Source organism: Acanthamoeba castellanii, assembly GCF_000313135.1.
Source record: "Acanthamoeba castellanii str. Neff unplaced genomic scaffold scf7180000084777, whole genome shotgun sequence".
In the NCBI taxonomy this organism is placed as follows: Eukaryota; Discosea; order Longamoebia; family Acanthamoebidae; genus Acanthamoeba; species Acanthamoeba castellanii.
In genome coordinates this window covers 612,101-626,869 of record NW_004457712.1, presented here as the reverse complement: position 1 = coordinate 626,869, position 14,769 = coordinate 612,101, and the positions used below count along the sequence as shown (strand labels likewise).

General features: G+C 56.6%; 5 protein-coding genes across 5 annotated transcripts; 1 reads left to right on the top strand and 4 right to left on the bottom strand.

Moving 5' to 3' along the window:
- Positions 1 to 179: 179 nt before the first annotated feature.
- On the bottom strand, positions 180 to 2,169 carry ACA1_290560 (carboxypeptidase A3, putative; the record flags this gene model as incomplete). Its single annotated transcript, XM_004367979.1, has 9 exons — positions 180 to 283; positions 346 to 498; positions 572 to 632; positions 706 to 818; positions 895 to 1,010; positions 1,111 to 1,327; positions 1,438 to 1,507; positions 1,590 to 1,694; positions 1,840 to 2,169. The coding sequence occupies 9 exons, from the start codon at positions 2,167 to 2,169 to the stop codon at positions 180 to 182; spliced, it is 1,269 nt and encodes a 422-aa protein (XP_004368036.1).
- Positions 2,170 to 2,390: 221 nt separating this feature from the next.
- On the bottom strand, positions 2,391 to 6,937 carry ACA1_290550 (calponin domain containing protein; the record flags this gene model as incomplete). Its single annotated transcript, XM_004367978.1, has 21 exons — positions 2,391 to 2,465; positions 2,545 to 2,844; positions 2,953 to 3,048; positions 3,138 to 3,218; positions 3,288 to 3,386; positions 3,516 to 3,629; positions 3,684 to 3,872; positions 3,944 to 4,032; positions 4,114 to 4,200; positions 4,287 to 4,425; positions 4,575 to 4,700; positions 4,794 to 4,869; positions 4,939 to 5,027; positions 5,135 to 5,212; positions 5,296 to 5,389; positions 5,452 to 5,543; positions 5,630 to 5,783; positions 5,849 to 6,102; positions 6,204 to 6,323; positions 6,443 to 6,544; positions 6,674 to 6,937. The coding sequence occupies 21 exons, from the start codon at positions 6,935 to 6,937 to the stop codon at positions 2,391 to 2,393; spliced, it is 2,718 nt and encodes a 905-aa protein (XP_004368035.1).
- Positions 6,938 to 7,314: 377 nt separating this feature from the next.
- On the bottom strand, positions 7,315 to 8,445 carry ACA1_290540 (Der1like domain family, member 1, putative; the record flags this gene model as incomplete). The annotated part of the gene is made up of 5 exons (XM_004367977.1): positions 7,315 to 7,419; positions 7,533 to 7,662; positions 7,744 to 7,901; positions 8,042 to 8,120; positions 8,216 to 8,445. The coding sequence occupies 5 exons, from the start codon at positions 8,443 to 8,445 to the stop codon at positions 7,315 to 7,317; spliced, it is 702 nt and encodes a 233-aa protein (XP_004368034.1).
- A 464-nt stretch (positions 8,446 to 8,909) lies between these two features.
- ACA1_290530 (uncharacterized protein) lies at positions 8,910 to 9,962 on the top strand (the record flags this gene model as incomplete). Its single annotated transcript, XM_004367976.1, has 3 exons — positions 8,910 to 9,031; positions 9,123 to 9,300; positions 9,372 to 9,962. The coding sequence occupies 3 exons, from the start codon at positions 8,910 to 8,912 to the stop codon at positions 9,960 to 9,962; spliced, it is 891 nt and encodes a 296-aa protein (XP_004368033.1).
- A 112-nt stretch (positions 9,963 to 10,074) lies between these two features.
- Positions 10,075 to 14,760, bottom strand: ACA1_290520 (ABC transporter, ATPbinding domain containing protein; the record flags this gene model as incomplete). Its single annotated transcript, XM_004367975.1, has 24 exons — positions 10,075 to 10,143; positions 10,229 to 10,412; positions 10,487 to 10,571; positions 10,648 to 10,723; positions 10,801 to 10,868; positions 10,939 to 11,065; positions 11,169 to 11,209; positions 11,306 to 11,387; positions 11,487 to 11,720; positions 11,795 to 11,940; positions 12,009 to 12,135; positions 12,222 to 12,398; positions 12,487 to 12,609; positions 12,699 to 12,745; positions 12,862 to 13,075; positions 13,171 to 13,244; positions 13,345 to 13,398; positions 13,504 to 13,587; positions 13,668 to 13,820; positions 13,910 to 14,012; positions 14,126 to 14,178; positions 14,265 to 14,327; positions 14,426 to 14,543; positions 14,686 to 14,760. The coding sequence occupies 24 exons, from the start codon at positions 14,758 to 14,760 to the stop codon at positions 10,075 to 10,077; spliced, it is 2,577 nt and encodes an 858-aa protein (XP_004368032.1).
- Between the last annotated feature and the right edge of the window lie 9 nt (positions 14,761 to 14,769).

Genomic DNA, 14,769 nt, shown 5'->3' with positions numbered 1-14,769 from the left:
TCGGGGGTTGTGATTGCTTGGGTCTTGTGAGTCTTGTGGGTGCTGAGTATGATGGTAGGTGAGAAGAAGACAAATCGCATAAATGGGTGGACACCAGTAGTAGTAACAAACTGCTCCTGACAATTAATGTAGGACAAAGTGGCCTGTGTGGTTCCAGCGAACTTCCTCAGTTCCGCATCTTACAGCTTCTTGAGGATGTAGGCGGCCATGGCCCTGACGGCAGCAAAGGTCTCCTCGCCCGTGGGGGCGATCTCGCTCGGCGGCAGCACGAAGCCGTAACGACCTGCGACACAAATTAATTAATAAATAGTACAGAATAAAAGTTCAAAAAAGGGTGGTGGGTACCGGTGTCCCTGAGCTCGACGGCGAACGAGTACGTGACGTTGGCCACGCCGAAGGTCCAGTCGACCGACGAGCCGGACGCGGGGTAGATGGTGGTGGCGATGTTGCCGTACTGGTACTTGGTGCCGTACACGGCGGAGAGCGCGCTCACGCACTCTGTGGGGGCGAAACGGCGATCGGACATGTCAACAGGCTGTTGTTGCAACGAAGTCCAGTGCGCCGCACGTACCCTTGGTGGCCTGGAGCAGGTCCGGGTAGTCCTTGGGCAGAGCGCTGGTGTAGCCCCAAGGCTGTGCGTTTGATATTACAACACACATGTCAATAATGGTGGTCAAAGGCGCAGTTTGGAGGGAACTAACATACAGTCATCCACAGCTGAGAGTAAGAGTGGAAGTCGATGTAGCCGAGCACGTTGCCCCTGGACTTGATGTAGGAGGCCAGCGCGGTCTCCTCGGGCTCGGAGAAGCCCTTGGGACCTGTGGCCACACGAGAGCACAAATTAATCAAAGTCAGGAGGAGGAGAATTGCACGGGTCCTTAAGATAAATCTTACCCATGTAGTCCTCAGCGCAAGTGTTGGAGCTGGAACCGCCCTCGTTCCAGTGGAACTCCCAGTTGCGGTTGGTGTCGACACCGACGCAACCAGACCAGCTCTCCTTGTTGATGCGGCTACACGACATGACACGACACACGGCACAGACGACGCACACATGGCTTACGTCAGCGAGGTCACTATCGCTACAATGAGTTCACGAGGGTGGACGCGTACCGGTTCTTCCTCCACATGCGGTCGGTGGTCCAGGTGTAGACGTAGCCGTCGGCGTTGACGATGGGGATGATGGTCCACTCGATGTTGTCAACAAAGTTGGTGATCTGCGCGTCCTTGCCGTAGAGGGTGACGAGCTGGTTGGCGATCCAGGCGTTGGTCATCGGGCTGATCCACTCGCGAGCGTGCTGGCCTCCGTTGTACACGATTCCCGCCTTGCCTGCAGATACCCGGGTCAGGTGTGCACCGCACACACTACCGACCACACTACCGCACACACTACCGCACACACTACCGCACACGCCACCGCACACAACGAGGAAAGGGTACCGGTGGTCTTCTTCTGGGAGGTGATGATGATGCCGTTGATGTTGCGGCCCTCCACGCTCTTGCCGATCGTCTTGGTGCGACAACGGCCGAAGCGCAGTTGTTCACGTCAGCACTCGCAGTAGGAGTCAAAGGAGGGGCGAGCGTCAACGTACGATCTGGGTGACGAGGTCGGGGTACTGCTTGGCCAGCGTGGCCATGAAGTTGTTGAACTCGTCCAGCGTGCGGAAGCCGCCGAAGAACGAGTCGTTCGTCGCCCGCTGCAAAAAAAAAAAAAACAAATCAAAAAATGGACCGTCACGTGCCAAATGGCGGCGAGAAGAAAAATAAACAGAAGACCAATAAAATAAATTGCGTAATAAAAGAAAATAAAGCAATAAGTGTGCGGGGGGGGGGGCGACAAACCTGGATGCTGAAGCGCTCGAGATCGACAAGAGCCTGGAGATCTTCGATCATGACGGTGTAGGGGATGTTGAGAGCGTCGACCTGGGGCAGGAGGACGTCGGGCACCTGCACGTCGGCCCACTCCGGGTGCTCAGCCCACAGATCGAGCCCGAGAGCCCGCACGGCCGCGCCGAGCCTCAGCCGCTGCTCGCCGTCGAGGTCGTCCGCCAGCCCGAAGCGGAGCACCCTGTGGCCCACGAACGAAGGCCGCAGGTCCGACTCCACCACCGCCGACGCCACGGCCACGCACAGCGCCAGCAAGCACAGCGCCACCCAACTCCTTCCGTTCATCTTCTTTTCAGTGTACGTGTACGAGGCTCAGCTGTGTAAATGGCAGTCTCGCTGGAGTGCTGTAACTCTCTTTCGCCGTTGGCCGGAGCCAGCGAAGGCAGAAGACATTTCCGAAGTGCCAAATAAATGAAGATTGCTGCTCCCTGATTTATCTGGGGAGAGTGTAGTTGGTACAGGGTGAGTGGTCCAGACTGCCACCATCGTGGCGGTTGTTTTCTTCTCTAGAACTCGCAGAACTGGATGACCACCTTCTCGTCGAGCGCCTGCTGCAGGTCCTTGATCCATTCGTCCCTTTCCTGCACCACCAGAGCCAGGCTGTCAGAATGATGACCATCACCTCCCCAACAGACCCGCAACACGTTGACATGTCAACACGGTGCGCCGTGCCTTGGGCGATGGTGCGACGAAGAGTGTGAGTTCTTCCTCGAGCGCGACCTGGAAGGCGTTGGGCTCGGCCTCGCACTCCTCGACCAGGGTGATGAAGTTGAGGGGCACGATGGTGATGTACTCGAACGCCTTGCCGCCCTCGTCCGGACCCTCCTCGTTCCCTCGCCGGGTGGTGTACATCAGGAAGTCGTTGAAGAGGAAGAAGTACGGCGACGGGTTGTCCTCCGACTCGCCTCGCCACGTCAGCACGCCCTCTCGCACGTACCGCCGCTTGGGATGGACCAACGTCTATGTGTGCGGCAATCTCGCAAGTCAGTACTTCGAGACCTTATCCCGTGCATGTGCGTGTGGGGTGGTGTGCGTGCGTGCGTGTGCGCGGCGCGACCGAATACATACGTCGATGGGCAGTGCTTCAAGTCCGGCGATGGAGCTCTCGATGGTGCTGAGCTTATGCTGTGAATCGGACTTGGTCTTGCTGGCGTTGATGTCATCCTGCAGGTATGGTGAGCAATGCGCAAACACATAACATAACATAACATAACACAAATAGAAAAGAATATGACCACAGGGGGAGACTGTACGAGAATGTTGCCCAGAATCTCGATGGACTTCTTGATGTTGGGGCTGTCGGGGTGCTCCTCGGGTGTTTGCTTTTCCAATTCCTATGTCCGCCACATTGTGCATTGGTCAGTGTGCGAAACAAGGCCAGGGCATGGTGGTGGACACTGTACTTGAAGGAGGAGCATGTAACGAGGCACGCGTTGCACGGGAAGAATCAGGAAAGAGTTCAGGAGGAGACCCGACCGACTCTTTTCTTCGTTCTCGAATTTCTGTTACGAAGAGGCGGTGGCAAGAGAAGAGCTCGGAGTTAAAAACACGGCAGGGCCTGACCAAGGCGACCGACCAACAGAAGGCAGAGGAGCCAACAGTGAAAGAGTGAAAGAGGGGGAGGGACGCACGTCGATGTGTACTCGGAATTCGGGCTTGGCGCCCTCAAGGAACTTGATGACGAGGTGCGTGGAATCAAAATCGCGCACGTAGCGCTTGTACATGGTCACGAAGGTCTCGTCGAACTGTGACAGAGTGTCAGACGCCATGTGCGACAATAAAGTGATGATTGGCCGCACCTTCTCCACAAAGAGGTCGCCGAACTCGGTGAGCGCGGTGTAGCTCGCCAGTCGGGCCTCGACGATGTCCAGCAGGCTGCTGTGGAATTCCACAATTTCCTCAACGTTCGCAAAGACTTCTTCAATCTCGTCTGCAGTGAGAACTTCGGTGGCCTGGCCCAGGTGGCTCTTCAGCTCGTTCAGCAGACCCTGTTCATCACAGTCGCCGTCAACACAATTTGAGAAAGCGAAAGCGAATGAGCGAGGAGCGATGGGCCTACGTTGGTGAGCGTGCGAAGGTGAGTGACGTAGGTCCGCTCCGTGGTGGTCAGCTCTTCAGCGATCTTCTGCCTTCGCGTTCCCTTCTCCACTGCAATAAACGCACGAGACAGGGGGCATTGATAAGATGTTCCCTCTAACTAGCATGACACAAAGAAAATGGCCGGCGTACTTCCTTGGAACAAGAAGTCGCGGTCGAACTTGGAGCGGATGTGCTTGAGCAGCGTCTTGAGCGGCTCTGCATTACCCAGCACGATGTCTGCGTACACACAACGGAAGATGGAGACGTGGTTGTGATTATGATGAAGGTGGCCACAAAAGAATGGGGGCAAATAGGGCGCGTACCGTGGGAGGTGCAGCCGCGCACGCTCCAGAACGTTTGCTCGGCGATGAAACGGAGAATGAGTGTTGCATTTTGGATGCGATGCCACGGCAGCTTGGGGTCCACGACGTAGTGGCCCACCCGCACGTCCGAAAGCACTTCCTACATAACCCAACAATATTAACCAATATATATTTTATTAAATTTATTATAAAAATTAAATCCAAAATTATTACAAGAATCATAAAAATATGAAAGAACGAAAAGGAAGCGTAGAATGAAGGTGGCAGAGACGATGGGGAAGGACGAACCAGAAGGCGAATGAGCGCGACGCCGTCCTTGAGGTCGCTGTGGGTATTGGAGATTAGCGGTCCTCCATCCTTGCTGATGTGCGAGTTCATCCATTCCACCAACTCGCTTTCCACCGGATCAGCTGGCTGTCGGTCGAGAGTCGCTGGTGGGTGAGCAAAAACAGAAATGGAGATGCGATCATCTGTGTGAGCTCACACGTGGGTGATGTGGGCGGGTACCAGATCAGCCAGGGACGCCTGCAGCTCTTGCAGGCCCTGCACTTCGGTGAGGAATATCGAGTACGGCCGCCTCGCCCTGCGCGCCAACAGCAACAACAGATGATTAGGCCCGGGCAGAGTGAGCTCGTGCGAAGATGGCGCAAACCGTTTGCTGTCCTCGATCGCAGGTACGCCTTCGCCGCCGATGCCCTGGGCCTTGACGTGCTTGGCCAGCACGTGGATGTTGTTGATGACCTGCAAATGGATCAAAAAAGTGATGATCGGGCCAAGAATCGAGGCTTGCAATGCGACAATGACTTGACTCGTAGCAGATTACCCGAATATAAGGCAGGAAAGCGTACCACGTTGATATCCTTCTCCTCGTAGAGGTCCACCGTGTTGAAGCAATCGTATGCCGACAGGCCCAACTGCACGCAGGCCTGCAGAACCACAGGGACAACATGTTCGGTGAGAGGATCTTCATTGACACAAGCAAGAGACACATGGCTTGTGTGGGGCAGACCTTGAGGTAGGCGGCAATGTTTTCCATCTGCTTGTATGCAATGGAAGACGTGTGGATTTGAGGTATAGTGCCAGGCTTCAGCTTGTTGATGAGCCTACAAAGGCGTCCGTGGTGAGCCCACGAGCACGAACCTAAAAAAATGAGGGGAACGCGTACTTGCAGAGCAACACGCCGTCCTTGATGGAGCTGATGAAGGTTCGGCTCGGGTCCAACATGACGCCCAGCACGCCGCACACCCATCGCGATGCCTGCGTTGAATCACACAACCAAGATGAACGCGTAAGCGATGACGATCGATGGCGAGGCGTAACTGATCGACGATCGGCACACTAACCTGTTCTTCGAGCAGCGGATTGTATTTGAAGGCGGCCTTGGCGTTGATGTCGTCGGTGAGACTGGAGACGTCAGGACCGCGCGTGACAACCGCCGCGGCGGCAGCGATCATTTGCTGCGCCTGCGATCGCCCGAAGCTCATCCGTCGAGAGATTCTGAAAACACGCACGTGCGTCAGCACACCCCGTGTGTGAGACGCACGGGGTTGGAGCCGACACACCTTTTTTCGGCCATGGACGACACGGGGGTCGAGGTGACGGACACGACGGGCGCGGCCTTGAGAATGGTGGAGCGCGGAGGGACGGGCGGTCGCACCGACCCCGATCGCGCGGGTCGTGCCGGCGGTGCCGGCTGACTGGTGGTGGAAGGCTGCGCCTGTGCCTGAGCCGGTGTGGGCTTCGACGACGCGGGAGGCGGCGGAGGCGGGGAGCGGCCGATGACCAACGAACCGCTGGATGTCTTCAAGTTTGGCGACTGTTCGAAAGAGCGCGCACAGGTTTTTAGCTCCGAGAAGGCCAAAGTTTGTACAAGGGTTGGATTCGGAGCTTCGATGGAAGCGCAGAAGAGAAGAGTACCGACATGGATGTGGCAAGGCCTCGCTGCTTGGCGGCGGCGGCCGATGACGAAGCATCACGCATTGAGCCGGGACGAACGCCGCTGGCGATCTGAGACATGTTGTACACATTCTTGATGACCTGCAAACAAACACCATAACAACAACACGCCACCACAGCCCAGTGGTCACACGTCACCATCGATGAAGATGAATAATGAAACGTGAACAACAAACAAAGAAGAAGGAGAAGGCACCAACCATGTTGACGTTTTTCTCCTCAAAGAGATCGATGGTGTTGAAGAGCGAGCTCTCGGGAAGCCCCAGTTCCTTGCACCCGTGCAAATAGTTTTGGATGTTTTCCTGTAGTGAAGCGGTCGTGTTCAGTCGGCCAGGGTGTTCCATCTTACCATTTCCTTCCTCTACACAAATCTATAATCTCGAAATGTCGAAGAATGAAAATGAAGAGAGGAAGAGTCTGGAGACGCAAACAAAGGGGAGGCCCCTCACCATCTGCTTGAAGGCCAAACCAGTTCGGGCGGGCTCTGGGATGGTGCCGGGCTTGATTTTGTTGATAATGCGGCAGAGGAGGATGCCGTCCTTGAAGATGGAGGCGAAGGAGGTAGAAGGCGAGAGATCGACGTCCACCCCCAGGAAGGCCGCCACCCACTTCCGCATGTCCATATCGAGCTGAGGGTTGTAGTCCCTTTGCCTCTTCTCCTGCAAGCTAACCTCCAACGTCGGTACGTCGCTCATCTTCGGTTAACACTCTCCCTCAACCTCTCCTCGTCGAAGCGCTAAAGCCTCCTGCCAAACGAAGCAGCAAAAAGCGGTTGGGGCGGCAGAGTGTGGTGCAGCGGTCAAGAGGGGCTCTTCCTCTTTCTCTTTGCCGTCGTCCCACGAGAGCTTGAGAAATAATTAATTGCATTCCCCAGAAATGCGTGGAATGTTGCACCAGTCTTGCGAACGCGCGTTTGGAATTCCGCGTTGCGATCACTCTCGCGTTGCTTTGTTTACAGGAAGAGGGGAGGCAGAGCCAGGCCAGAGGGCCAAGAAGAAGAGGAAGAGAGGAAGAGAGTTGAAGGGGTTGGTTTTGTGGATGCGGGTGTTGGAGGGCGAAGGATAACTGGGATCTATCCACGGAGGGTGTAGCCGGTGCCAGTGAAAGTGGGGCCACGGGTGGCCTGCTGCTGCGCGCCTCGGTTGTACGAATTGTACTCGGCGGGATCAATCGATACCTGCCGATGCGCAGAGCGAGGGAAAGACGACGACGAAGAAGAAGAAGACGAAGAAGGCAGTGGTGAGACGTCAGTGACCAGATAGGGCTCTGAGGGCAGATCAAGATCGAGACGTACATGAAGGCTGGCGTCTGGAGAAGACGATAGCCCTTGGTGCGAGGGATGATGTCCTCGAAGAAGAAGTAGAAGTGGCCGGCAACAATGCCGCACAGCTCTGCCAGAGGCGAACCGCCCATCAAGAGGCTGCGGTTTCGCGATCGTGACATGTGACGACGGTGAGCACCATGGTTCATGGTGTGTGCGGCGAGGAAAAGGAGTACGGACCTCATGGCGCAGAGCACCCACGGGAAGTAGATGGACTTGAAGCGGATGCCGAACATGAGGGACATCTCAACGTCCGGGTTCTTGCGCGACCAGTAGTAGATAAGCGACACAATCAGGCCCATGCCCAGGATGGGAGAGGGCAGGATGAGCGTGCTGGCCTGTCAGATGGAGGGTGCACGTAGCGAAGCGGGACAGTGAGCTCTTGTCAGAATGCAAAGCGGCTAATGCAGCAGTGCAAGATGGCATAGATTGTGCATGGGGCTGGTGCTGGCGTGCAGCATGGGGTAGATAGGCGTACCAGGAGGAGGGAGCAGGTGATAACCTGCATCCACACGTAATCCGAAAGACGGCCGTTGAAGATCTCAGATTCCAGAGAACTGGCATACCGCACCCTGCAAGCAATAAAGATTGAGCACGGCACCAGATGTACCAAAGAAATGGAGTCGCTACAGCGCGAAGGGAGGGAGCGTACAGGAAGAGCATGTGGATGAGGAAGGGGAAGCCCAGCTTGCCATGGAAGAGGAAGCATGTGACCAGCCGCCACAGCTGGAACTCGGTGATGATCTTAGGCCAAATGAGCACCAGGCTGTAGGGGCTGAGCAGCCCGAAATTCGCTGCCAGCGTCACGCCGAACGATCCCACAAAAAGGTACTTCGTCAGCACCGGCAAGTCCTTCCACCATCTCTCTAAATCGGAACTCATTCTCTTGCGTATCTGTCTGATTGTTTTATGGTTGATCTTTCTGATGCAGCGCTTGCCTCGCTGGCGCTGACGTCACTGCTTACGTCACCCGAAAATTCCAAGTATGCTCCAGAGGTCAATCGCAACAGATTCACTTGATCCGTGCACAGATGTGTCTCATCGGTTTCGCGCTGAACGCGCATCCGGACTACTCGTTTGTTCTTGTCTCCAATCGCGACGAGTTCGAGGTTCTAACCCCCCCCCACGCAAACAACTGCTGCAGCGCCCTGCTTATCTCACCTTGAAGCCCTGCACAGAACAGAGACAGCACGTCACCAAACGTGGGCGCGGATGGTGTGCTCTGCGGTCGGGACCTACGCAGCGCCGGCACGTGGATAGGAGTGCACACGACCACCGGTTCTCCTCTGCCCCCTCATCACCGTGTCGGTACGGTTGCGATCTTGACAAGGACGCGCTCCTGAGCGATGGTAGGAGACTTCGCGGGTCTGACCAACATCGGCGGGCGCGGAGGGCCTGGCGGCATATCGCGGGGAAAGCTCGTCCTCGACTTCATCCTTGATCCCTCCCTCGATCTTCCCGATAACATGTAAACACACGCACCACCTCACGCACACACGCACACGCACACACGCACACACGGCATTTCTCACATTCCTCGACCTGTGGGCGTGTGCCAGACGGCAGTACATGGGATTCAACCTGATGTGGGGCAATGTGTTCGCCGACCAGGTGGAGATCAAGTGCGTGAGCAACTGCGCCGTGGAGGTGGACGACGCCGGCTGGCCCAAGATCGATACCCTGTGTCAAGGCGTCTACGGCCTCGCCAACGATCTCTTCGGCGACGAGTTCGTCAAGGTTCTTCTTCTTCTAAAGTGATCTACCATTCGAAAGCAGCTGCTGCGCCTTACTGACGTCACCACTTACAGTGTCCGTACATTAGGAGGCGAATTGCCCACATCTTGGACTCGACGCCCGCGTCTGAAGAGCCGTCGCAAGACGAGACGCGGAAGCTGCGCGATCGCCTCGCTGCGCTCTTCACCGAACAGCAGCCGCTGCTGCCCGCTGCGACGCAGGCGGCAGGGGGGCCGGCGTCGATGTCGCTCTGGTCTTTCTTCGCCAAGTTCTTCCACACGTCGGTGAAGAGGCGCGTCCAGCCCGGCCTACGAACGTTCCTCTCCGCATCGGCCGCGCTCACCGTCTTCTTCCTGGTCGCCTTCCTCGTCTACGCGCTCACCATTTCATCGCCTTCGGTTTCGTCGTCTTCGCTCTTGGCTTCGTTCTTTGGCTGCGTCGTCCTGGGCGCGCTCGTGCCGTCGCTGCTGGCGGGACTCTACCACCACCTGCGCATGCAGCACCTCTTCGTAAAGCTGCGACTGCCGTGGCGTCGCAGACCCGTCTACGGCACCATCTCGCAGACCGTCATTCTGGTGCGACGCGATCGGACGGTCCACTATTTCTTCCGCGACACCCGCGGCCACACCATCAAGCCCTGGGAGGAGACCACCTTCAGCTTCTAAAAATCCTCGTTGTTGTTGTTGTTGCAATCAACGTTGTTGGCTGTACAGGAATAAATAGTAGTTTTTTTCGCTGATGAAACGACCAGCTTGGCTGGCTGCCCGCAGGCTTGGCTTAGTCGCTGTTGTCGTCATCACTCTGCTCGACTTGCTTGTGCTTCTTGTTGTCCTTTCGCACGTCCATCTGTCCACACGAACACGGCCTCCAGTTTAGATGCGAGAGAAGAAAAAGAACGACGGGAAAGAGCGAAAGAGAGACAATGGCGCACCTCGACGGCCTTGGGGGAGATTGGCATATCGTCGTCGTCATCGATGTCGTCGTCCGAGCCATCATCGTCCTGCTCGCCCCTGTTCTCGGCCTCTTCGGTGATACGGAGGAAGACCTCCTCGAGCGTGGTAAGCGACACCAGCACGTCGGTGATGCCCAGCTCCTTCTTCTTCGTCTCCAATAGTCTGAACGTTCATACATCAGCATTCGATGGTGTGCGAGCGCGTGTTGCGTGTGCGCACACATAGAGGGGACGTACGCGAGGAAGCTGGAGAGGTCCTGGATGTCGGCCGGAATGGCAAAGTTGAGGTAGTCCGACACGCCGTCGGCCTCCATCACGACTCCTGCATGGCTCTTGCGAGTGAGCGACCGATCACGCACGCACAGGAACGCGACACGGAAGTGGTACGCGCTACGCACCTTCGATTTGCGACTCGAAGAACTCGGTGACGGCTCCGCGCGACTCCCTCTTGACGGCCACAGTGATTTGGTAGCCCTGCGGATCAGGCACAGACACAAGCAGCAGCTTTTTAGGTCCGAGAATAGAAGGGAGTGGTGGTGGGAGCGACGTACGGCTCCGAACTTCTTCTTCAAGTGGATAGCCGAGCCCATACACTGCAGCTGACCCTTGGCCATGATAGCTGCACCGTTGTGTGTTGTGCTGATTGTTATTTGGTTGTTGTCGATGAATTGTGGGCGAGAAGGCTGTACCGATGGTGTCGGCAAGGGTGTCGGCCTCCTCCATGGAGTGGGTGGTGAGGATGACCACGCGGCCCTTCTTGGCGCGCTCGATGATGTCCCACACCTCGCGACGCGACACGGGGTCCATGCCCGTTGTCTATATATTGAAAACAAAAAAATGGAGTCAAACCCTCGCGTCAGTCAACCGAACCGAGGCCTGCGAAGAGTAGTTCGAAACTGGCTCAAGACCAAGAGCGTACCGGCTCGTCGAGGAACACGACCTTGGGGTCACCCACCAGCGCTGCACAAATATTAGGGGAAAACACAGCTCACTGTGAGTACGAGTTGAAACCACCACTACAGAATCCCGAGTCAACGCGATTGCACAGTTACGTACCGACAGCGACGGAGAGGCGGCGCTTCATTCCACCGCTGTAGCCCGAAGAGAGCCTGTTCATGGCCTTGGTCAAGCTCACCTCCTACAAACACGCGCACGGTACAGGTGAGGTGAGGGTAAGCGATGGCCAATGAAGCACATCAATCGCGTTGTGGACGGAGGTGTGGGGGCGCGGCCGTACGCCGAGCCGGTCGTCGGCCTCCTGGGAGAGCTTCTTCCACGGGATGCCCTTCATGCCGGCGAACAGCATGAGGTGCTCGCGGCCGGTGAGGTCGGCCCACAGGACGTCGAACTGCGGGCAGACGCCCATCATCTCCCGGATCTTGTCCATGTGGGTGAGGATCGAGTAGCCGTAGATCTCCGCATCGCCGTGCGTGGGGCTGATCTGGCCCGTCAGCATGTTGATCGTAGTCGTCTGCAAATCACACGTAATCATGAGTTCACCACCGGTGTGTGTGTGTGTGTGGTGTGTGTTGTGCGGGCGCGTACCTTTCCGGCACCGTTGTGTCCAAGCAGGCAGAACAGGTGGTTGGAGTCGATGTGGTACCACACGTCGGACACGGCCTGGAAGGGCGTACGTTTGCCGCAGCAACAGCAGAACGACTTCATGAAGCACCGCGTGCACTTGTTCTTACCTGCATCCACACCCACACACGGCAGTGAGCAAACGAAAACGAAAACGAACTTTGTTGGCGCCACGTACCGAGCTTCTTCCTGCAGCCCGGGTAGGTCTTGTTGAGATTCATAATCTTCACCGCCGTCGACTCCGGCAGGTTGTCCGTCCGCACGTTCTTTTCCTCGGCGTACACGTCCTCGTCCACCGTTTCGTCCTGATGATGATCACCAATGTGAGCTCTCCATGTCACGTGTGTGGATGTCGTGTGCGAGTGCGTGTCGTGTTGTGAAAGGCGAGTACCGGCGGGGTGTCGTCATGGGGCTGGGGCGCACGCGCAGACACTTTGCCGGTCCAGTACGACGGCGTCACGAAGTAGTACCAGGGCCGACGCACGCCGTGCTCGTTGGGCAGAATGTTGTCGAACCACAGCGCCAGGCCGAGGTACAGGAAGAAGTCCAGCACCAGCCAAATGTACAACTGTCAACGCATCACCGCCGCCACCATCAGCACCGCCCGCGTGACCACCGTTGGCCGCCACTACGTTGATGAAAAGAGGTGTACGCACCTGGATGAGCGGCCACTTGTCGGTGTTGTCGATTATGTCGCCGAAGGAGTAGCCCGGCTGGGCCTCGCCAATGTCGTTGAGGCCCTTGGCCAGCATCACGGGCGAGAACCACGCGAGAATGTACTGCGGGGCCGAGGAAAAACAAAAGGTGTGTCAGCCGACAACTCTATTGTAAAGCGGGTGCACGCATGTGCGCGACGTCGCGTGCGTACCTGGCCAATAATGGTGCCGCCACCGGCGTCATCGTCGTAGAGGAACACTGCGGTGAGCTGGAAGAAGAATCCAATCACGAACACAAAGAAGCCCATACTGACTGCACCGCGCACACTCTGGTCAGTGCGTGCGTGCGTAGTCTTGTGTGCGGTGGTGACGTACTGGCAGAGCTGGACTTCTTGAGGAGGGTGGAGGTGAGGAAGGACAGGGGGACGAGCGACAGGGCGAACAGCTCGAGCAGGATGAAGTAGGTCCCGAAGTTGTTGTCCAGGAAGAAATCGAACTGGAACGCGGCACCGAAGGCGCACAGCAGGAGCACCGTCCACGTCGCGAAGAAGATGTAGGTGATCATCCAGGTCGACCAGTAGACCGAGTCCTGTACGTGTACGAATGTGTGTGTCGTGTGCGGCCCACTTGAGAACTCACATGATCGATGACGAGGGACCTTCCAAGGTGGATGTGAACGCGTACCCGCAGGCCCATGAGGTTGAGCGTCGCACGGAGTCGCAGTTCGCGTTCTGTGCTGATTTGCACCAGCGCCATCACTGCACGCGCATACGTAATCATTGTTAGCACGCCACCACCAGCAGCAGCAGAGCAAAATTGCGCCGCGATGAGCAGTCATTCATGATGACTGGCACGTACCGAAGTTGAACATGAGGCAACCGAAGAAGAAGGTCGATCCAGCCCTGCCGATGACTGGTCGCGCGCGAACGAACCAGTGTCAGTGAATGACGGTAAATCCACGCAACGAGCCAACTCGTGTGTCGTGTGTGTCGTGCGTGCGCACGAGACGATGCGTACTGTTGAGCGTCTCGGGCGGGGGGCGAGCGAATTCGATGGCATCCACGGAGAAGACAAAGTCGGGATTGTTCGTCGCGTACTTGACTGCTCACGCCGAACGAGGGCGTAAGTTGGAGACCGTCGGTGTCGCCCATACAACGGCACATAAGTAGTGGGCTACGCACAGAGCTGTCGCTGCAGGGCGACCATCATCGGCACTTGGACGTAGGTGGCGTATTTGATGACCTTGCCGTAGCGCATCTGGCTCGTCTGGTTGGTCAGCAGCGTGAAGCCCACGACCGTGTTGCCGCCCACTTGCGAGACATTGAACACATAACCTGTGTCGTGTCGTGTGTGTTGTGGGCATGCGCCGCGTCAGTCTCCCGATTGATTGCGCCTCGAGCAAGCATCGCATTAACTGGCGTACCTCCTTGAGTGGTATTCGGGTTGTTGTAGACAAAGTCGTCCAGCTCGTCCTCCGTGTCGAACCCGATCACTTCATCTTCTGGTAAGTCACTGTCTGCTCGTATCTGCACAGAGACCATTAGTCGTGATCAAGAAGAAGAAGAAGAAGCGACAACGCCACTTGGTCACGCTCTAGTTGAACGCTGGGAAAACGTACGCCTGCTATTAATGTTTCCACTATGCTCGTGCTGTTGGTACTCCGTGGAGCGTAGGCGATCGTCCAGCAACGATCTGTTTCGGGGGACAAGCAAGAAGAGAGAGAGAGAGATCAGAGTCAAGATCGACACTTGATGTTAAGCGCAGCGCGTTGTGCGCACCCTTGTTGCTGCCCACAATGCACCGAGGTATCTGGCCCACGCGCTCCGGCTCCGGAGTGGGTTCTGTTTCGCAGCGTTCGAGTGGTTGCCACCGGTAATGATGAGTGACACACGACACGACAAGCCATGCACATGGAGGTCGAGGGTCGAAGGCTCCGTACGGTCATCATAGAGGTTTTCCTTAGAGGTGTTGCTAAGGACCTCGTTCATGACGTAGAGGGCCAGGATGAAGAAGAACGGCGACAGGATCTGCATGATCATGATCTTGTACCCTCGTTTCTGCGTTGGCGCACCCACCACACGATCAGCGTTGCATACAAAGGCCACGCCATCATTTCTCTTTGTAAACTATTTTGTCCAAATTTAGATAAATAAATACAGAAATGAAAAAGAGAGCGGTGAGCGAGGAGGTAAGCAGTACGGAGAGGGTCCAGTTCTTCCACATCAGCAGACCGAACTGGGTGATCCACGCAGCGGAGGCGGTGGTCTTCGACATCCTGTTGGC